At 41.5% G+C, this 22,884-nt stretch overlaps 1 protein-coding gene across 2 annotated transcripts in view; it reads right to left on the bottom strand.

Moving 5' to 3' along the window:
* The window catches only part of dusp16 (dual specificity phosphatase 16), a 109,126-nt gene that overhangs the window by 31,415 nt on the left and 54,827 nt on the right, over positions 1 to 22,884 (bottom strand). For both annotated transcript variants that reach the window (XM_078568141.1, XM_078568142.1), the window contains exon 3: positions 11,256 to 11,394. In XM_078568141.1, coding sequence (XP_078424267.1) covers positions 11,256 to 11,394 — 139 coding nt within the window. The remainder of the gene's footprint in view (positions 1 to 11,255; positions 11,395 to 22,884) is intronic.

Below are 22,884 nucleotides of genomic sequence, written 5' to 3'. Positions count from 1 at the left end.
TTTTGTTCAAATCATTTGATTGGTTTGATTGGCTAGTGTTCTAGTCTAACAAATCAATAAATGAGAAGGTGCATCCTATTTTGTGAGCACTAAGTGTACATATAATATATTTCTAAGCTCCTGAGCAAACTAAAATTACACTTCTCAGCTTAATGACTCAAATGAGATTTTAGTTGGATTTTTAGCACCAATTAATTCTCCTTTACCCTCTTCCCACACTCCTCCATCCTCCTTATTCTGAGTTCCCGTAGTTCCCTCAACTACCTCACTTTCCCCAACCCTTGCTGAGCACCCACATCAAACTTCCATTCCCCTATCACCCACAGGTCCCCTATTGCCCTGCTTTTGTCACAAACACCCTACACATCTGCCCCAATTGTACTCTTGTCCAAGATTCCCTCCCAGAACTTCCACACCCAGTAAGACCCCTCCAAGATTCCCACACAACCTATACCAAACCTACCGCCTCCCTCCCAATGCTTGAACTCTCTTGCATGTTGCAAGGTTCACCCAAGTGCTACTATATCTTAACATTCCTCTCCAAGCTCTAACAGACCTATCAGGTATTCCCAAGCACCATGACCTTCCCTCTCAGTGGTCCGACTCCTGCAAAATTTCCACTTCTGCAGACTCTTTAACCACTCTCATATAACATTACTCCCCCCACCCCAAATGAATCCAATCTCAGTGCACCCAAACTCAATATCAAGCACTCACTCAAGGAAGGCCTGGGAAATCTCAGAAGAGCCCCTAAAATTCTCAGGAAATGTAAATGGTACAAAGGTAAAACGGATTTCTGCCCCCCCGCCCCCTTCTGTTCTTGATCTTTGCACCCGGAGGCAAAAATCAGGAAGATTGGCTGTATTTATTCAGTGTAAATCAGTGACCTTGATAATTATAATTATAAGCCATAACAGCACATACTCCGCAATGAAGATTCACTATAAAAATGGTGCATCTGGTGTACATTATCTGTTCACCATACCACAGATGTCACACAGTGCACTGTAAGTTTCTATGCCACACTCAAAATAAAACTATAAAGAAACAAAGTCAGTGATTTGGAATGTACAGAAAATACTGGAACCACAATATCTGCTGGCTGAGTTAATCTTTCTGCAAACAAAGTCAGAGTTCTGCCCTCTAACCTGAATAGTAATTAGCTCATCCAATTTTGACTTTTTAATTAGGCAGAATAAACAATTACATATTACATGGTGTAATGTTCCTGTCCATATCATTCAACCTACTGTTAGCGGTGTTACTTTACAGAAAGCCAGTTGAAGGACAGCACTAGAGCCAACCTTTACCCAGTCTTACATTTATTTACAGAGTTAAACATTACAAGCATGTACCTTCTAATTCAACCACACAGTTTCATAAATGTCTTTATGTATGTTTTTAAGTGAAACCCCAGTTAATGCCACCACCTATACATAAATAAATATAACAATTGACAAAAAAATACCATGAGAGAATCACTATTACTAAAATTTGAACACAGAAATGTTACAGGAATATAATTTCTTGTGTATTCAAATTTTATTTCCAATTAAGTAAATTACCCCACCTTCCCAACTTGTCAGCAGCCTTTGACATGGTTGATCACTTCTCCAAAGCCTCGCCACCACCTTCCAGCTAGGTGGGACTGCAGCAAGCTGGTTCCATTTTTATGTATCCAGTTGTAGCTAGAGAATCGCCAGAAATGGCTTCCTTGCCCACTCTTATACCCCATTATCTTTGGTGTCCCCAAGGATCTATCCCTAGCCCTCTTTTTTCTCATCTACACACCACTTCTCCTTGACATCATCCAAAAAAACACTGGACTATTCCTGTACATTCCTGGCTGGCCTCCCATGTTCTAATTTGCATACAGCTGAGGTCATCCACAACTCTGGTTCTGTGGTGCGAGTATGGCCACAGGCAACATAGAACCATAGAAAAGTTACAGCACAGAAAGAGGCCATTTAGCCCAGTGTGATTGTGCCAGCCAAAAAAATAAAAAATAAAAAACTAGCTGTTCATTCCAATCCCACCTTCCAGCACACAGTCCGTAGCCTTGCAGGTTACAGCACTTTAGGCGCTGATCCAGGTGCCTTTTAAATGAGTTGAGGTTTCTGCCTCCACCATCAAACAGGCAGCGAATTCCAAACACCCACCACCCTCTGGGTGAAGAAGTTTTTCCTCATGTCCCCATTAATCCTTTTACCAATCACCTGAAATCCATGCCCTCTGGGAATTGACCTTTCTGCTAGCGGAGACAGGACATCCCTGTCTACTCTATCTAGGCCCCTCATAATCTTGTACACCTCAATCAGGTCTCAGCTTCCTAAGTTCCATGAAAAACAACCCTAGCCTATCCAATCTTTCCTCATAGCTACAATTTTCAAGCCCTGGCAATATTCTTGTAAATCTCCTCTGTACTCTCTCCAGAGCAATTATGTCCTTCCCATAATGGGGTGACCAGAACTGTGCACAAAATTCCAGCTGTGGTCTAACCATTCACCAATCACCCCTGTTCTCGCTGACCTGTATTGGCAGCACGTCAATTTTAAAATTCTCACCCTCGTTTTCAAGACTTCACCCCTCCCTAAGTTTGTCATCTTCTCCAGCCCTGCAATCAACGTTCTCTCTATGCCACACAGCCACAATTAACGTTCTCTCTTTGGCACACAGCCACAATCAACATTCTCTCTATGCCACACAGCCACAATCAACATTCTCTCTATGCCACACAGCCACCCTCGAAAGTTCCCATTCAGGCCGTGCACAAGGCTTTAAGTTTCCATGCAAGTGTGGCCAGACAAAAAAGTTTAAATGGGTTAAACAAATTGCCTGCACACTCCAAAAAAATTAGAGGATACATTGCTTATAACCCTCCAAGATAGCATCCCAACTCTGGCCTCTTGAGCATCCCAAATTTTAATAGCTCCAAAACTGACAGTGTGCCTTCAGCTGCAAAGGTCCTAAGTCCTTGCTAAGCCTCTCTGCCACCCTTTCCTCCTTTAAGATGCTCCTTAAAACCTACCTCTCATCTGCCCTAACATCTTAGGTGGTTTGGCATCAAATCTGTTTGATCACCCTCCTGGGAAGCGCTTTGGCACATTTTACTATTTTAAAGACACAATATAAATACAAATTTTTGTGGTTTTCAGCAGTTTGTAGGCCTGATGAAGTTGCAATATATGCAGCACAACTTTGAAGTTTTTCCCAAGTGCAATAACCTTTGTAAAAAAAATTGCAAACTGATCTTTTGTCAACCATTTAACATTTTATTGGAATTTCCTGGTGAGCTCACTGGGAACTGTTATACTAGGCATAAGATAAATTTGCCATTCATGTCATGCCACTCCCTCTATTTTTAGTAAGACAAACCAATAAGTGTCCTATCAGCAAATATCTGATAAAGGCTGATATTGGTTTTAGCAACATTAGAACAATAGATGTTTATGCTACATATTGGTCACAACCTTAAGTTCACAAATGAAGCAACGATCATAGCATTGATATAACCCACAAGTATTATTGTAGGCAAGTGGAAGATCCAAAGCAGTGGTTCATCAGGGAGCATACCAACCAATTCACCTGCAATAATGTGCTATTTTTATCCACACAAGTGGGCTTTGTTAACAGAAAAATTACACTTTGCATTGAGTGATGAATATTTTCTCATTTTAAATTGAAACTAACCACACTTACAAATGCCCAGAGTGGAGCATATACTAGGAGAGCAAAGTACAGTATTGCAGATGTTGGAAATCTGAAATATAAACAGAAAATGCTGGAAATACTCAGCAGACCAGGCAGCATTTGTGGAGAAAGAAACAGGGTCAACACTTCAGGTCCATGATCTGCACTAGTACTGATGAAGGGTCACTGATCTCTGGTTTTCTCTCTGCACAGATGCCGCCAGACATGCTGAGCATTTCCAACATTTCCTGTTTCTATTGAAGCAAAAATAACCCCTTTGGCCAGCCCTCCAAACAGCAATCAGGTTTTGCAAGAAACCCAGCAGCAGCTGCCTAAGATCTGGTTTGCACATCATGTTAAAGCAATAAATTGATAATTTACAAAAATGACCATTAAAAAGTGCCAAGCATCACAGCTAACTAATAAAACCTTTTATACCTTTTCTGGTGGTGTACACTCCAAGCTGGCCTCAGCAGAATTCATACAAAAGTGGTTGCTTTTCAGGGTTTTCTTCCTCTCCTGGTCCGGTGTGTGGATGTGTGCATATGCGCGCGTGTGTGCATGTGTTTGTGTTCATGTCCAGCTCACTCCCAGTCTCAGGGTTCTCTCTCTCTCTCTCTCTCTCTTTCTCTCACACTCTCCATCACTACCCCCAGGAAGTTTGGAGATTAATATCGCTGAGGGGGAGTTCAAGATGGCTGTGAAGGTGGCAAGACATGCTTCCTCCCCACCCTGTCAAACACTCCAGCTGCACCGGCCCAACTGCAATTGTCAACTCCTGGCCTCCCTACTCTGCCACTGATTCCTGTAGTCCTTTAGGAGACTGGTGCCTGCGTGGGAGGGCGAGAGTGCAACCAAGGGTGGACTAAATCACATGCAATGCACCCTGGCTGTCAAAACAAATGGCCATGCAGGCTCAGGCTCTTGCTCCAATAACAATTTATACTCAGAACTTTGTCCCAGAAAAGAGCACTCATCGTGCGCTTGTTTACGAGCCCATTGAGATGTAAGGCTGCCACTTAAGAGAGGGGAGGTGCTGCACGAGCTCTGGCCCCTTGAAGGCCAGGGTCCCTGTGATTAGCACCATGTGCACACCCCTTCACGGGCCCTGCTATCAACCTCACTATAACAGGCATCACAATGCTGTATGTATCAACAGCCATCAGTCTGACCTCTGGAGCTCAGTAACAATGCACAAGTGTAATTTACATTAGCCATACACGCTGGACTCACTGATGTCCTCTACTATAGAACGCTACTGGTGTGCATGTGCATGCAACTAGAATACTTCCTGGATACCAGTGGAGCTCCACAATTTTATGAAAATTCCCGGAAGCATTACCTGACTTCAACTAACGAAGGCACACTTAGTTCTTCGACTGCAGGAATTAGGTTTTGCACAAGAAAGCAGGTATGACAGAATGTGCCAAACTCTTCAATGCATCATTGGAACATCACTACAAGTTACAAACAATAACTTATTAAAAATAACTAGTGGTATTTCTTCATGTCTCTTTTTCCCCATACCCAGCAGCATCCTAGTGAATCTGCACTGCATCCTTAAATTGTCTCAACATCCTTCCTATAGTGTGAAACCCAGAACAGCACACAGTACTCCAACTGTGGGTCTTAATAAGTTTTTCCATAAATCTACTTCTACATATCATACCTTATGCTCTAACCCTATGGCTTTATCTGACCGAGTCAATGCTTTTAATGACTTGTTGACTCAATCCCAAATCCCTCTGTCCTTCCATATTATCTAACCATTGTGTATTCAAAATATAATTAATACTTTTTACCAAATATATCATTTCAAATGTACCATCTTAAATGTACTTTATTTTGCCACTTTTTTGTTCATTCCACCATTTTATTTATAATGTATTGCAGCTTTTGTTGGTCCTCAGAATGATTTACTATGCCTCCTATTTTAGTATCAAATGCAAATTTGGACAATACTCCTTTTAGCTCTGTATCCAAATTATTAATGCATTAGGTGAACAGTAGTTGTTGTAGAATAGTGCGCAACAGGACACCACTACTCGCTTCCACCCACTCAGAACCTGACTATAACTCTAAGGGCGGAATTTTGCAGCCCGGTCTGGGCGGGGTCTTAAAATGCGGCGGACCATTCAAAAGTCCATTGACTTCAGCAGGACTGTAAATTCCGTCCGGCGTAAAATTCCGCCCTAAGTCTCTTTGCTCCCTTCTAACTAGTTTTTAATCCTTCAGTCTATAGCACCAATCTGCTTCAAACAACTCCTGTGTGATATCGTCAAAGGCTTTCTCAAACACAATTGCTTCTAATTCCCCTTGTTGATTTCCCATACTCTGAATATTACAATACATACACTTCTATTTGCTTTACCTCTTGATTTTTTTTTGTCCAATCCAACACCTTGTTCCTTTATCTCGCAGTCTTTTAACTCATTATAACTGCTTGATTGGATTTTCTTCTCTTTAATCCTTCTCCGTACTCTCTCTTTTACTGCTGTTTTCCAGCTGAGCTTCCTAAATTTCCTAACCTTCCCTATTCTCACACCAGTGGAGCAATACAGAGATCATCTCTGTTTAAGTTCCGCTCCTAAACCTGTTTCCAGATCTCCCAAACTGCATTCACAAGACTTCAAGCCTAACCTTTCTTATATTGCTGGTTCCAACATGGAACCACATAGCTACCTTCCAGGATCTTTTCCAATTTTTGAAAAACATCTCTCACTGTAGAACTGTGAGGTGATAAAGCATCTGGGACTTTTGATCTGAACTATTGAGTCTCCTATTAATATGATTAATAATGCTTCTATCGAATTGCTCATTACTCCACTCTCAGAACCATTTCACACTCTGCAGGAAATATACATAATAATCCCTTCCAGCACCACCATACTTAATATAAAATCAACTTAATAAATATAGTATGACAAAATGTAGGAAGACATTGATAAACTTGCAAAATGGATGTGTAATTGGCAAATAAATTTCAATATAGACAAGTGTAAGGTGGCACATTTTGGAAAATGAGTTTCTAAATAGGGTATAGGAGCAGGAAGGATCTAATGGTACAAATACATCACCAAAAGTAGCAAAGCAATTTATAAGGGCATTAAAACAAGGCAAAACACCACACACACAGTTACAACAACGGTTCTAGTACTGATTCTTGTGGATGCCATTTTGCATCTTTTGCCAGACTGAGTAACTTCCTTTAATCCCTAGTCTCTGCTTTCTGTTTTATAGCCAACTTGTTAATCATTCCGCTATGTGTTTCCTGGCTTCACAGGCCAGATTTTGCTGATGGAGGAGAAAATTGCGAGGCAGACCAATCCCAGGTCATGAACATGCCTCCATTGCTAATGTTACAAGCAACAAAGGGGGAGGGGGGGGTTAATTTAAACAGCTGATTTCTTCTCTCACTACCGATCCATAAATAGAAAGGCATTTTTGAATTTTGATTTCCCCCTTTGTAAGCTGCTGTGTATTTGCCCCAACCCATCAGTTTTGGAGTGATCCAATCCTCTTATCAATAACCCCACAGCAAACTCGAGATTGATTTTTACCCTGAGGGTTAATTTATTTCTCTCTCACTCAAAACGCAGGGAGGGAGTTCGCAACATCTGCCCATTTTTGCATTCATACAATAAAAGAGGGATAGGGAAAGGAATTGGTTCAGAGCAAAGGCCACAGACAAAATAAGAATTATGGTTTCATGTGAGTCCAGAGTCCAGAATCAAAAACAGTCCAATGGTTTATTCATTCAGGGGTTAGCAGGTGAAACTGTTGCAGGGTGATCCACTTTTCCAGAGGCGATGACTTCCACGATGGGACAAGGCACGTAGTGCTGAATTAGTCTTGTAGGCACAGATTCGGAAGTTCAGATGTTCCAGGAGCATGCAGTGTAGACGAGGGCCAGGTAATTTAAAACCTGGACAGAACCCTGGCTCCACTGCTGCTCTGTTGATGGAAAATGGTAGACTGCCTGGGTTCAGTTCCACATGGCAATATTACAGGTTCTAGCAGTTTGGGGGAGGTCATGTGACATATCTCCCACCTCTTGCTTTGGGTTTTGGATAAAGGATAAATTTTCCAGGTCTGGAATCTTGAGATGTTTAACAGAAATGTTCAGAGCCCCTTTCTCCTCACAGACACCCCATCTCCGGTGGTCAGAATTCTGCTTTAGAAATGCAGAATCTTTGTGCAATTCCAGGGGGAGGGGGGGTGGAGGGGCATTAGCGCCTTTTCAGAGATAACAAGTCTCTGCCATTGTCTGAAGGCTAGAAATTCCTCTGGCATAAGTCATGGCTAGTCAGGCATGTCAGGGTAAAGCCTTTGTCCATTTAAAGAAATAATTTTATAAAGTAGCCAGGCTGACATATATTTTCCTTCCTGTCTTCTGGGCGAGACACTAGCCTGCCAGGAAGTGGGATTTTCCCAGGGTTGGGGTCTAATTGGAGATAGGTCTACTGCCCTCATTGACACCCCCATGCCAAGAGTGGGGGAGGGCCAATTCCAGATCAGGCAGTTCCTATCCATTCCCAAATACATTGGCTCAAATCTCAAAGGAATGAGCGGTGAATGTTTAGCTGTATCAGGAGGCCTCAAAATGTATTTTAAAGTATTTTAGAAGTATTTCAAGTATTCTAAAATTTAAATGTATCTACCCTACCCACGGACCCAACCACATCCCCCACCCAATCTCCACCTATTCCATCAAACCTCCCACCCCACTGACCCATCCATCCCCCCGCAGCCCACCTACCCTCCACCATTCCCCAACCTCCAATCCACTTTATTAACATATAAACTCAAGTCCTATTATAAAAGATGGAATGCATCCAAGAGCCCATAAATCCTCCAAATAGAAAAAAATTGACCCTTAATAACAGCTGTGTAAACTCAGTACAGTATTTATAAACACACTAAAAAGCTGGAATGCATCCAAGAGCCCATAAATTCCACAAATAAACAACCTGACCACAGAATAGCTAATCTCAGCAGCTGTTTAAACTGAAAATATAAAAGCAATTGAAAGTGTTCAAAAAATTAGAAACTGCTACTTATTTTACAGGGCTATACTTACAATACTATAAAATATATTTTATAATTTATTTAATTTTATGTACGTTTTAAATTCATTTCAAGACTTTTCCACATTTCCAATGTTGATCTTTTACTAGATAGCTTGCCAGTTGGCAGAATTCAGAATAATTAACAGCAAGAATCTGGTATAACATTCACTTTTTTAATGAGAAAAAATCTCCCATTTTGTAAGGTAGCCTGCTGCTATTCATATTTCCCCATCAGAGGATGGGTAAGCAATTGCACAGGTATTGTCTGCTTTTGCCCAAAAAGAGGTGCACATGAGCAACCAGGTTGCTGTTCATTGCTAGCAGTTCATTACGCTCTTAATAACACACGAAACTAGTAATTTCTATAACATGTACAATAATGTCAAGTAAAAATTTGGAAATTACATTATTTAATGGGTAGTTCCATTCGTATCACTAACATAACTCATCTTCATGAACACAGATCCAAATAATGCTGCAGTACCCATAATTTTCTGATGGAGGAGGCAAACCCATTTTATTTACCTTTTAAAATACATCCCATCTCCCAACTCATGGTTCTTGCCTCCATACAGCTGGTGTATTGCCAGACTACTGCTGAACCCTGGCTCCCTCGCTAAAAAACCACAGAACTTTCCAGAGATGGTCTCTTAATAAGCCCACCACGATGTAAATAAACTTGTTAATAGCAGCAAGGCTCACTCCTTCCCAGCCCTTGGGAAAATTGCAGAGGATGGAAACAGAGGCGGGCTTTCTAGCTGCACTGCTTGCAGTCGTTTTATTTGCCTTCCTGAGTCTGTTCGCTTCTGATTGGGGATGGGAAAATTCCAGACCGCGTGTTCTGACCTTAGTCATGTTACCTGTTATTTTGTCAAATGCCTTTTGAAAATCCAAATATATTTCAACTACGAGTCATGTTTACACTTTCCGTTACTTCTCCAAAAAATTCAGTAAGGCTGGTCAAGCAATTTCCCCATTATTTTCTGTGAGGTTTTCATGTATATTTCTTTGTGGCCCTAACTCTATTCTGAGTTTTCCTTTTGTTATCTATGTGGTTGTAGAATACTCTACCATTTCTGTTTATTTATTTTCTTTCTATTTCATATTTGAAGATTTTTCCATTGTTGACCCATTTGCTACCATTTGTATGAAGTTAATTTGGGCCAGGTTCACTTTGATCTCATTGAACACAGCTTTTTTCCAGACCAACACCTTTATCTTTGACTATTATTCTTTTCTTTTCTACTCTTAGTGAACCCATGTTCTGGTCACTATTTCCAATTGTTCTCCTACTCTGATATCTAGCAACTTAACTTCCCAGAACTACATCAAGCAATACACCTTTCCTTCTTGGGCTAGAAACATGCTCATCTAGGAACAGGTCCTGAATGCATTCTAAAATGTATTCTCTAGTTTCTCAACTTAGAATACCTTTATTTTGGCCCATCTTGGAATAGTTAAAATCTCTTAGAACTAATGTTGTTTTTCTTACATATCTGAACTGTCTACAGATCTTGATTGGTGGCCTATAATGCACATCAGGAATTGCCCTTCCTCTTTCTTAACTCTATCCATATGGACTCTGTCTCAACACAAACCCCCAGGACACCCTTAAATTGTTGGGCTCTGATGGAATCCCTCACTAACACTGCTGCCTCATCCCTTTTCATTTCCTCCCCATTTCTCCTGAAAACACTATAGCCAAGACTATTACATTCCAGTTTGTTCAAACTTATGCCATATATTCTTAATAGCTATGATGCTATATCCCTCCATGGTTATTAATGTTTCTAATTCTTCATTTTTTTTGAATGCTTTGTTCATTCATATATATACACCATACAATTGTGTCTTCAATTTTTTGGAATGCAGAACACTTGTTTTTTTTAAACCTGTTTTTATCATTTAATTTTAATGACATCTTCTGCCCCGTCTATACTAGGGCTTTTATCTCTCCCTATTTCATGGCCAGTACATAACAAATAGTTTCATGAAACCCATACCCCAAGTATGTTTCCAATCAAAGCTGTTGCAATTTTTTCAAATATAATTTGGTGAACAATTGGCCTATATTTCCTGGGCTTTTTTGGTCTGGGTTTAGACTGTGTCTCACACAGAGAGGATGCTTCAGTCTAATTGGTTGAAGAGCCTTGCTGTTGTTTGCCCTGTTCACAGACGCCACAGATCTGACTTGGGGGCACCACATTGAAATGGGGACAGCTGAGTGGAAATCCTCACTGACAAGCCTGTAAAATATTTTGTGCAATTGTACGTGAGGTGAATAATGAGGTGCCATGGCTTTGCTGCTGACAGCAAAATCCAGGCCAATATAACTTTTACACTTTATGCTACTTACTTAATATGGTATAAAAAGTGAATTTCTAGGAATTTTAGAAGTTCAGTGAATTCTGTACATTCTGCATAGAGCATTACATTAATTCATTTATCCTGTATTTTTTTCTTTTGCAGAAACTCTGAGATAATGGTAGATCCTACCTATGAGGAGGGACACGTTGTTAAAACTCTTCTCCAGTTTGCTCAGAAGAACAGAAAGAAAGCAATCCGAGGAAATCGCACTGACATCTTGTGTACACTGATCATATACCACCACTTCTTGTTCATCATCAAACGCAATCTGTAATAGCAATGGGAGAACTGATTAACAGAAAGCAATGCTCACAGTAGTCAATGCAGCTTGATCTCAAAATGCAAGACAAACATAATTCACTTTGATTTTCCTTAGACATGTGAAATTATGGGCCGGATATTCATCTCCCAATGGAGCTACAGATTGAGTCACGAAATGCTTGCTCGAAAAGCAATTTTCCTGTGCCGTTCCGACCCCATATCATTTTTGTGCGGCCTTTTGGCAAGTTGGGAAGGCCTTGGGTGCAAAACACACATGCATCTCTTCCAAGGTTGTGGTCCCCATTGTAAGGGCCACAGGAAAACGACATTTCCTCACACACACAATCTCCATGTGCTGTTGTGGATTTTGGAAGCCCTAAAAAGACACTTGAACTTGGGGAGTTCATGACCAGTGGGGCTTAGCCTGCTAAAGAGGTGGCAACATTCTGAAAGGTAACTGTAAAATGCTTTGACATCTTAATTTGTTATTATTAGATGCTGTAATGTAGATATGTTTTTAATGCAGTGATTCATCACAGGGATCTGTCCTGCAAAGATAAGTTGACCCTTACATTGACCAGCATTATGTAATTGTTGTTATGCATTACAGTATTTATCCAATTCTCAAAAGTGCCATAATGCATCAAAAAATATTTTTTTAAAGTCATGTCAGCCTCTGCTGCCGTGTTTTGTGCTCTGACTTAAATTGACTGACAGCTCTGGCTGATAAAAAAACCCTGCTTTAGAAAGTTGAACAAAATCTCTGCATTTGCTCTCCTTCCTTGATTGACAGGTCTCTGCTTTGAAATGGAAATAGGGCATCATTCCGTTCTGTCAGTTTTAGACAATGTAGCTGAAGGCTTTTGCTGTGACAGCTGTCGACATTATGAATGCTTGGATGAGTTTCAAAAGCTTCCTAATAGCTTCAGTTCAGCAGGCAGTCTACTGATCAAAGAACGATCAAAAGTTTTAAGGTGTTGTAATAACAAAATATGCCTTTGATGTGGTTTCTTATTTGTTTACAAATGCAATAGGCACTTAAAGGATCACTGTTTTTTTTGCACTGGAGTAATTTTTTCCAGTATCAATAATAGTTGCGTTTGAATTCAGGGTTTTATTGATTTTAGAGGTTTAATTTTGTCAATGATTTTAAAATATTCCCATTGCCTATAAGCTATAAATAGTGCATACTACGTGGCATGGGTGGGAGAGTGAGTGAGGAGGGTGGGAAGTGAGGTTTAGGGGGCCTTTAAGCAATGTTGGGAACAGGACTGCTGTGCTGGAGAACTGAGACAGGCCTTCTAACTGGCCCTCCTCCACACCCACACTCCTCAGGCATTCCATCGCAGTTCACAAAATGGACTGTGAACCCAAACCCCCTGTTTGAAAAGACAAGAATCCCGGGCAAAGTCACACATAGGCCAGATGTGCATTTTGGAAGGTGAAAAAGTACACATGTCAGGTTTTCCCAAGCTCACGTGAAAATTCAGGCCGATGTCTTTACTGCAAAATTTTCAATGTTTCACGATGATGTGAACATTATTGTTCTCTCCCCACTCATTATCAACTCTGTACGTTCCTTAGTGTATAGGTTTCCCAAGATAGATAAAAAATGAAATCTAGGAACTATGATTCCTTACCTTAAAGCAAAGGTAGTATTAATTATCCACATCACAGCTGTTGGATCAGGTAATTTAAGAAGGACTTACTATGCCACTTTAAAGTTTCCCCTAATTTTTTAAATTACACTAACATTTTTAACAAATATGAACTCAAGACGGCTCTCCAAAGGATACATCAAATCTTATAATTTATAAAGCACTCTTAACTCTGTAAGATATTCTATTCTTATATATATGTATATGTAGGATTATGGTTTGGTTTAATCTTGTATGATTACGGTTTTTCACTTTCTTTTCACATAAAAAGGCTTGTAGGCTTATACTATAGGTAGAAATAATAAAATGGTCATGCTGCTCTTCAAGAAATGGATAATATTTGGCAAGAACAAGCTTGGTCAGCAAAGCAATGTTTTGTCAGCAAGTGATACCGAATAAGGAGTCAGTGGGCTCCCAGTTGAAGGGTGCATCACAAACAAACAAGACAATGATCAACAGATCAATTGGGAAACTGAAATAAACTTATTTTAAGGGATGGATGTGCATGACTAGAGCTCTGTAATGATCTTAAGCTTTCCTTACAATTCATATAGACAGACAAGAAAAACGAAAAAAGAAATCAATGAAGGCAATGTTCACTATTCAGAGCAAAAACAGTTAATATTGTTTATTTCCCTATATGACTATTGCTTAAGACACTGGGCAGTTTTTAATCCAGGCGATGGGGATCTCACCCACCGGTTGGAAAGCCAGCGAGAGCCCCTCACCACCTCCTTTGGGGCAGGCCCACCATATTAAGTGACAATCAGGCACTAAAGCGGCCAGAGGCGGACCTTCCCCGGGATCAAGGACCCCAGGGGTGGAAGTCACGCTCTCCCCACCAAGAGCTGCCAGCCAATTAGAGGCAGGCAGCAGTCCACTGCAGGCAGCACCAGTGAGCGCCATGGCTGCTGCATGCAACGCACCCATCAGAAGCCCAGGATCAGCAAAGGGCCCAAGCCAAAAAGTGAGTGAGGGCAGGATGGGCAAATGAGGGGTGTGGCTGCCACAGTACAGCAAGGATGAACTGTCTGATTTTGTTGGGATTGCTTGGTCTTTCTAACCTGCCTTTTGTCTTTAGCTGCCTCTGTTCTTTGTTGTTTGAAGGGAACAATGCCACTACTTGAGATTGCTCCCCAGGTGGTTCTTTCTCGTGAATTTTTCTCCCAGTCTGTGATGGACATGCCACGTTTCTGGAGGTTTGCCTTCATGGATTCTTTGAAATTTAACCTCGGCCTACCTTGCATGCAGTGTCCAAGTTCAAGCTGTGAATACATAACAACCTTAGGGATTTTGTTAGACATACATAATACAAGTCCACTCCATCTGAGCTAAGCTCTGAAGATGAGTGCTTCCACTCCAAACATTCCAGCACTTTGAAGTATCTCAGTGCTGGGCGCTTAGTACTCCCGTTTGATGCCCAGGATGTTCGAATGTATCTAAGGTGGAGCCTGTCCAAATGCTTAATATGTCTGGAGTAGGTAGTCCATGTCTCATAGCCATATAGGAGGGTAGGTTATAGCACAGCTTTGTACACAGCAAGTTTTGTTGTAAACTTGATACCTCATTTCTTCCACTCTTGCGTAAACAGGCAAATGCTGAACTTGCTCTTGTAATTCTACTAGCCACCTCGCAGTCAATGCAGGCATTTCTAGAGATTGCGCTTCCAAGATAGCTGCTTTATCTACAGCCTTCAGGGCTGCGTCATTGATAGTTGTAGAAGATGGGACATAGTCAGAATTTGGTGGTGGTTGATGGAGTATCTTAATCTTTCTTAAGCTGATGGTGAGCCCATAGTTGTCAGTCGCTTTTGAAAAACAGTCCATGATCCTTTGAAGGCCATGCTCACAGTGTGGCTCGAGGGCAGAGTCATCAGCAAACATCAATGTCACAGAAAGAGTGCGAAGAACAGAGGCCGAGACACATTCCTGCATCACCCTATTTGTTAAGTAAATGGGTCGGGGTATTCACCACAGTCAGTAACTGAAGATTCTTACAACATCCATTGGCTTACTCGTTAAATGCACCCTTCTGAGTGACACTAAGCAATATAAACCAGTAATCCAGAGACCCAAGGTAATGTTCTGGGGACCCAGGTTCAAATTCTGCCACAACACAGCAGATGGTGAGATTTGAATTCAATAAAAAAAAATTATGGAATTAAAAGTCTAATGATAACCATGAAATCATTTATCGGTTGTCGTAAAAACCCATCTGGTTCACTAATGTCCTTTAGGGAAGGAAATTTGCTGTCCTTACCGGTCTGGCCTACATGTGACTCCAGACCCACAGCAATGTGGTTGACTCTTAACTGCCCTGTGAAATGGCCTAGCAAGCTACTCAGTTCTCAAGGGCAATTAGGGATGGGCAATAAATGTTGGCCTAGCCAGCAGCGCCCACATCCCATGAACAAGTTAGAAAAAAAGACCATGGGGAGAATTTTCTCCCAGTCAGGTGGGCCGGTCGGGAGCAGGTGCAGGTGGGCGCGGAGCCGATTGCCGCCCGTGATCGGCTGTGTGCTGCCAGTAATGGCATACTGGTATTGTCACTGGACAAGTAATCCAGAGGCCAAGGGTAATGCTCTGGGGACATGGATTCAAATCCCACCACAGTAAATGGTGAAATTTGAATTCAATAAAAATCTGGAATTGAAAGTCTAATGCATTGCTGATTGTCGTAAAAACCCATCTGGTTCACTAATACCCTTTAGGGAAAGAAATCTGCCATCCTTACCTGGTCTGACCTACATGTGGTTAGCCCTTAAAAGCCCACTGAAATGGCCTAGCAAGCCACTCAGTTGTATCAAACAGCTAAAGGAATGAAACTGGACGGACCACCTGGCATCGACCTAGGCACTGGCAAACAACAACAGCAAACTCAACCATGCAAAGTCCTCCTTAATAACATCTGGGGACATGCCAAAATTGGGAGAGTTGTCTCATATAGCCTGACATAGTCATACTCATGGAATCATATCTTACAGAGACGGTATGGACTAGTAATCCAGGAGAGGTGGCAGCACAGTGGTATACAGTCGGCAGGGAACTCCCCAGCATCACAGATGCCAGTCTTCAGCCAATTCGATTCACTCCACGTGATATCAAGAAATGGCTGAAGGCACTGGATACTGCAAGGCTATGGGCCCTGACAATATTCTGGAAATAGTACTGAAGACTTGTGCTCCAGAACTTGCCACGCCCCTAGCCAAGCTGTTCCAGTACAGCTACAGCACTGGCATCTATAAGGTTATGTGGAGAATTGCCCAGGTATGTCCTGTACACAAAAAGCAGGACAAATCCAACCTGGCCAATTAGCGCCCCATCAGTCCACTCTCCATCATCAGTAAAGTAATGGAAGGGGTCATCAAAAGTGTTATCAAGTGGCACTTGCTCAGCAATGACCTGCTCACTGACGTCCAGTTTGGGTTCTGCCAGGGCCACTCAGCTCCTGACCTTATTACAGCCATGTTTCAAACATGGAAAAAAAGGGGTGAACTCCAGAGGTGAGGTGAGAATGACTGCCTTTGACATCAAGGCAACATTTGACCAAATGTGGCATCAAGGCACCCTAGCAAAACTGGAGTCAATGGGAATCAGGTGAAAAACTCTCCCCTGGTTAGAGTCATACCTAGCACAAAGGAAGATAGTTGTGGTTGTTGGCGGTCAGTCATCTCAGCTCCAGGAGATCCGCAGGAGATTCCAGCCTAGTGTCCTAGGCCCAACCATCTTCAGCTGCTTCATCAATGACCTTCCTTCCATCATAAGGTAAGAAATGGGGATGTTCGCTGATGATTGCATGATGTTCAGCACCATTCGCAACAACTCAGACATTGAAGCAGATGACTCAGATACTGAAGCAGTCTATGTCCAAATGCAGCAAGACTTGGACAACATCCAGGCAAGTAACATTCACATCACACAAATGTCAGCCAACAAGAGAGAATCCAACCATCGGCCCTTTATGTTCAATGGCACTACCATCACTGAATCCCCCAATATCAACATCCTGGGGGGTTACCATTGACCAGAAACTGAACTGGACAAGCCATATAAATACTACGGCTACAAGAGTTGATCAGAAGCTCGGAATCGTGCGACGAGTAACCCACCTCCTGACTACCCAAAGCCTGTCCACCATCTACAAGGCACAAGTCAGAAGTGTGATGGAATACCCCCCAATTGCCTGGATGACTATAGCTCCCACAACACTAAAGAAGCTTGACACCATCAAGGACAGAGCAGCCCGCTTGATTGGCACCACATCCACAAACATACGCTCCCTCCACCACCAATGCACAGTAGCAGCAGTCTGTACCATCTACAAGGTGCACTGCAGGAACTCACCAAGGCTCCTTCGACAGCACCTTCCAAACTGATGACCACTACCATCTAGAAGGACAAAAGCAGCAGACAGATGGGAAGACCACCACCTGGAAGCTCCCCTCCAAGTCACTCACCATCTTGACTAGGAAATATATCACCATTCCTCACTGTCGCTGCGTCAAAATCCTGAACTCTCTTCCTAACAGCACTGTGGGTGTACCTACACCTCATGGGTTGTAGCGGTTCAAGAAGGAAGCTCACCACCACTACCACCTCAAGGCAACTAGGGATGGGCAATAAATGCCATGAATGAATAAAAAAAAGGATGGGGTAGGAGTGGTGGGAGCAGAGTGGAGTGGAGGAAGCTGGAAAGCAACAAGTCCATGATTAGACCATCTGCAGCTTGCAAATCACAAGAGATTGTAAGATGAGGGGGAAGTGGGATGTGAGGAGGAGGATTAGGTATGAGCAAACTGTCCTCTTCAATTGTTTTAGCTCCACCACTGGCCATAGCCTCAGTCATGGTTCCTCTAATGATGGTGAGCACCATCTCCTACATCGGGGTGAAGATTTGCAGCCCTACATGTCTCCCACCCGTTAATTGCTGCTGCTTGCGATCATGTGTCACCTTGTACTGCAAGAGAAAGGGAAACATGCCAGACAGTGTTATGCTACCTTTTGGGTGATGTTCCTGTCATGATTGAATAACTGGCAAATTAAAGCTATGAATGTGAAGAATGAAGCATGGCTGATGGAGATTATTGGTCAGTGAGTTATGGAGGGTTAGTGAATAGAACAGTGTGAGAGGCTAGTTGACACTTACAGTTGGGGGAATGTAGCATTTGAAGATGAATTCACTAACCTTGGCCACTCATGTGGAGTCATTGGATTTCTTGCAGTACTGCATCGAGGTCCTTGGGGGCTACACTACTGGCATTGACCAGGAGGGCTACCTGCTCCCACTGCCTTTCCAGTTTATGGAAGGCCTCCTGGTTCCCTCTGGATAGAGGATATCTGTCCTCCTGCTGCACCAAAGCTTCCAATGCTGCCCTGGAGAACCTTGCAGCAAGCTCTCTGCCATGTTGTGCCAATCTTGTGTCTTTTCCAGATCAAACTCATTTTTAGAATTACTTCCAACACTTATGCCAGTCAAAAGCCCCCCCCCCCGCCCCACCCCACCAACCCCCTATAAGAGGTACAGGCTGATTTTAAGTAGAGTAGGCTAGTTTGAACTCCTGCTAGCATCTCACGATTCCAAACCCTTTGCTCAGGTGGGCTGTCTTGTATTTCCATGGTGTAATTTACTATTGTATATGGCATAACATACATAATATGTCTGTGTGTATGTCCTGCATTGACCTTTTCTAACATAGATTCTTATTTATAATGGAAACTACCTATGTAAACACTGTAATTACACCCTTCCACCTGTAATGGTACTGTAGCATCTCCCAGCTCCTCAACCTGCACTGCACAAAACAACCTCTACTCATGATAATTCAGTCAGTTTTCACCAAAAAATGAATTATTGAAATTAAATTAAGAAATGTAACAAATCAAGAAGGTGAACTTTGTGCTTAATCAATGATTAGAAAAGGTGAATTAGGCAACTAAAACAAGATTATATATGAATAATTATAAGAAATGTCATACAACATCTATTATTTACTTCTACAGTAAGCCAAATTTGACCTACATTTTTAAAAGCTAACAGAAGGAAGGTATAGTACCTCTGATTGCAGTGTTCCAGGAGTAACAAGTGTGCTATGATTTCTTCAAATCTTATTTTAGTAATGCTAAATGGAAGACACAAAGATGTTTGAGTTTAATTTTAATGACACCATGTATGCCCAGATAGATGGTGTTGCCATGGGATCTCCTCTAGGCCAAGCTCTCGCAAATATCTTTGTTGGGTTCCATGAGAAATAGGTCTTCGATGGAATGACACACAACTGCCTACCCCTCACATATTTTCAAAATATGGATGATGTGTTTGCTATATTTAAATCCGCAGTTGCATATAACAATTTCCTTACGTATCTTAACGGGCTCCATCCTGCACTCAAATTCACCAATCAAATGGAGCATTCAGATGAACTCCCCTTCCTTGACTTACTAGTTGAGAAATCTGCTGGGGATTCTCTACCACAGTCTACCATAAGCCTACCTTCACTGATCAATATATGCATCGAGATTCTTACTCTATAGAATTGCTCTTAGCGGCAACCTTGTAAATAGGGCCTGATCTATTTGCTCACCATGCAATCTTCATGCTGAAATAGAGCACATCAAAGGCTACCTTGATCAGCTCATTTCACGCTGTATATCAAGCAAACTCATGAACGGGCCTAAGGCTGTCACTTTCAGCCCTGAGTGATCTACCTCAGATCACTCTGGAAGGGCAAGGTATCTCAAAAATTTGAGCAACAGGTGAAGCTCCTGTTTCACGCTGCTACTATGCAGTAGCAACACAAGTGGTATTCGCCACTAACAGGATGTTGCCGTCAAGCCAAAAAGACTTTCTGCCTATCACACAAACGAGGAATGCTATATATGAATTTCTGTGCCAGTGTGATGCTAGGTATGTAGGCCCTAAGACTGGTGGATTGAATCAAACAGCAAACCCTGGCCACTGTTCACAACAGTGTAGGAGAGAGACTGTACCCAACCAGCACGTGCTTTCAAAACTCAAAACACAGTGTCCAACATTAGATGTGATTCCACGATTGAACAACATTTGCTAAATAAATAATCCTCAATGCGCTAGGAATTACGCTGACGACCAATTTAAGACTAATCAGTCGGGCTCACAATGTGGCACATTTGCATGTACTGGAAGCTACATATATTGATACACAGGGTCCTGTTCTTTGCAGACAGAAAGAACATGTACACACATTGCACCTGTTTCAGCTAAACAAAATAAGTGATCGCCATTCGCTGACTCATTCCTCAGGGCAATGGCTTAGCCAACCAGGGTCAAGCTGCCTGGTTTAAATTTCAAACAATGCTTGGCAGTTAACTGTCAGTCACCATCAGTGGTACATTCTCCATGGCAATGCCACTTGCCAACCAATCAACACTCTTTTCACATACAGTATAAATTGTTGTTTTCCCCCGTATATTGGTATTCCTGCGAGTGTCCTGATGAGTGCAAAACGAAAAGCTTAGACATGTCTCTTTTTTCAGCAATAATGTGTTTCTTATAAAAAGAGGTACATAACGCAAGTGTAGGCTATATGCCATTAGTTTGAAGTATCATTTTTTGAGGCTTCATCTGCAAATGTTACCTGCTCTATTTATGCAACTATTAAAATTACAGCTGCAACACATGTAGTTTTGATCATTAATACACTTAAAATTCGAAAATGCAAGTCATTAGATGTCCACTTAGTTAGGCCAATATCATTGCTCAAAACCACGTCTGCACATTTGTGAATTCAAGCTCATTTTACATTTATGAAAACCATGTCAGTGATGCAGCATTTCATGTTCATGATGAAAATTATACTTAGTTTTTGCCACCAAAAAGACTTCATTGCTATGACACAAGTGCCAAAAGAAAATATGTCAGACTAGCTCATTAACAGTCATGATTTTAGCATCCTTTCAATAGGCCATGGCATTTCTACTCTGTTCATGCATCCAGTGTATAATATTTTTCCCCTAAAACTATGCACTATAAAGAGAAAAAAACAGGAATGAGTTAAGGCAATAAATTAGTTTTGGGGCTTTGCTGATACACAAGCAGTGCGAACTTTGGCTTTGCAGTTTAAGAAGCTGTCAGAAGGATTTGTCTAAATTACTGCCTTCCATATCACTACCACTTTTATTCTATATTTCCCTTGAGAGATGTAAAATGTTATTATTAAGTGATAAGAAAAGTAACTTCACAAGATCAGGTCAAATGATCAATCTGTGTCATCTCATCTTTCTAGAAGATTAACCCTCCCGCCCATTTATTGCAGCATCTGTTGTTTCTTAAATGAGTCAAGGTTTGTTTTCTGAGCAAAGTGATACAGCACTGACAGGTATTTTTCCATGTTCCACAACAGATAATTTGGATTGCTAATTTTCGCTAAATTATAGGTTGCTTTGTGCTACAGACCCACGTAGCCAAATTAAGAATCTTACAGCTGGCAAAGCAAGTGTGACTGAGAGAGAGATCGAACGGGAGAAATTTAAAAAGAAGTTAAGAGGGTAGAATGCTAACTCATTATAATGCACAATCTGCTAATTCTCAATTCAATGAGAAGCAATTACTATTCAAATTTATGCTACAGATGTTGGTGGATACTAGCTAAAAATGCATAGATGCTCTGGAGTCTAATGCATAATTGGAATTCTGCAGTTCAGTAAACTGAATTACCATTTTCCTTTATGAAAGGGAGGTCTGAAAAGAGCTCAAAATGTTGACCAAAACAATGATTCAGAACTCACTACTCTTTTACTGCAATATGTAATAGCAAAAGAAATGGACTAGGCCATTTAGCACTTCAAACCTGATTGCCAAATCCATAAGATCATAGCTGTTCCGTATGAAGTTCCATCCATCTGCTTTGACTAGATATCTTATTATACCCTTATTTAATAACAATCTATTAATCTTTTGTTTAAAATTTATTGAGCCAACACCTTTTGCTTATGGTGGGAGAGTGTTCTACACCATGCATGAAGAAATATTTCCTAACTTCTCCCCAAATAACCTGGCTCTGATTTTAAGGTTACATTCCCTTGTCTCAGACTCCCCCACCAGCAGAAAAAGTTTCTCTCTATACACTCTTAATAGCTTCCAAAATGTTAAAATCTCAATTCAATCACTGTGATGACCCAAGAGCTTTGGGGAAAGTCTTGTTTCTTTTTGTGTGATGTCCCCTTTAAGACTAGTGTGAACTGGGGAGTATTCTTAAAGAAGGTTAATTTTTTTCCTGACTAGGGCATCAATAGGTTCTAAGAAATTCCCATGTGACCTTAGCTGTTCATCCCCATGGCAAACTAAGAAGCAATGGGTAAATGGAAAGCTAATTGCAGTGGGCTTAGGTTTCAGTCTGTGTTTCTGTTGGCAGTTCAGAACACACAGAATTTGAGAGAGAGAAAACAAATCATCTCCGAATGGAAGTTTTGTGTTTGGCAGTTTTTGAACAAATTCTCGTGGTGAGCTGGTCTCTGAGAATAGAGCAGAGACTGTGTTACTGTGTGTAATACAGTTGGAAAAGATGGAGTGGTAAAGACAGGAATGGCAAAGGATTGTGGATTGGACAATGGTGCTGATTGAGGCATAAATGTTGACCCGAACACCAGGCCAACTCCCATACGCTTCTATGAATTATGCCATGGCTATTTTACATCCACTTGAACAGACAGGGAGGACACAGTTTCAATGTATCAGCCAAAAGACAGCACCTCTTATGGTACAGCACTCCAGCAGTACTGCACTGAAGTGTCAGCTTGGAGTATGTGATCAAGCTCTGAAAAAATCCAGAACCTTCTGACTCAAAGGAAACAGTGCTATCACTG

Source organism: Cetorhinus maximus, chromosome 22 (assembly GCF_964194155.1).
Source record: "Cetorhinus maximus chromosome 22, sCetMax3.hap1.1, whole genome shotgun sequence".
NCBI classification, from domain to species: domain Eukaryota; kingdom Metazoa; phylum Chordata; class Chondrichthyes; order Lamniformes; family Cetorhinidae; genus Cetorhinus; species Cetorhinus maximus.
This window is presented reverse-complemented; position numbering and strand designations above follow the sequence as displayed.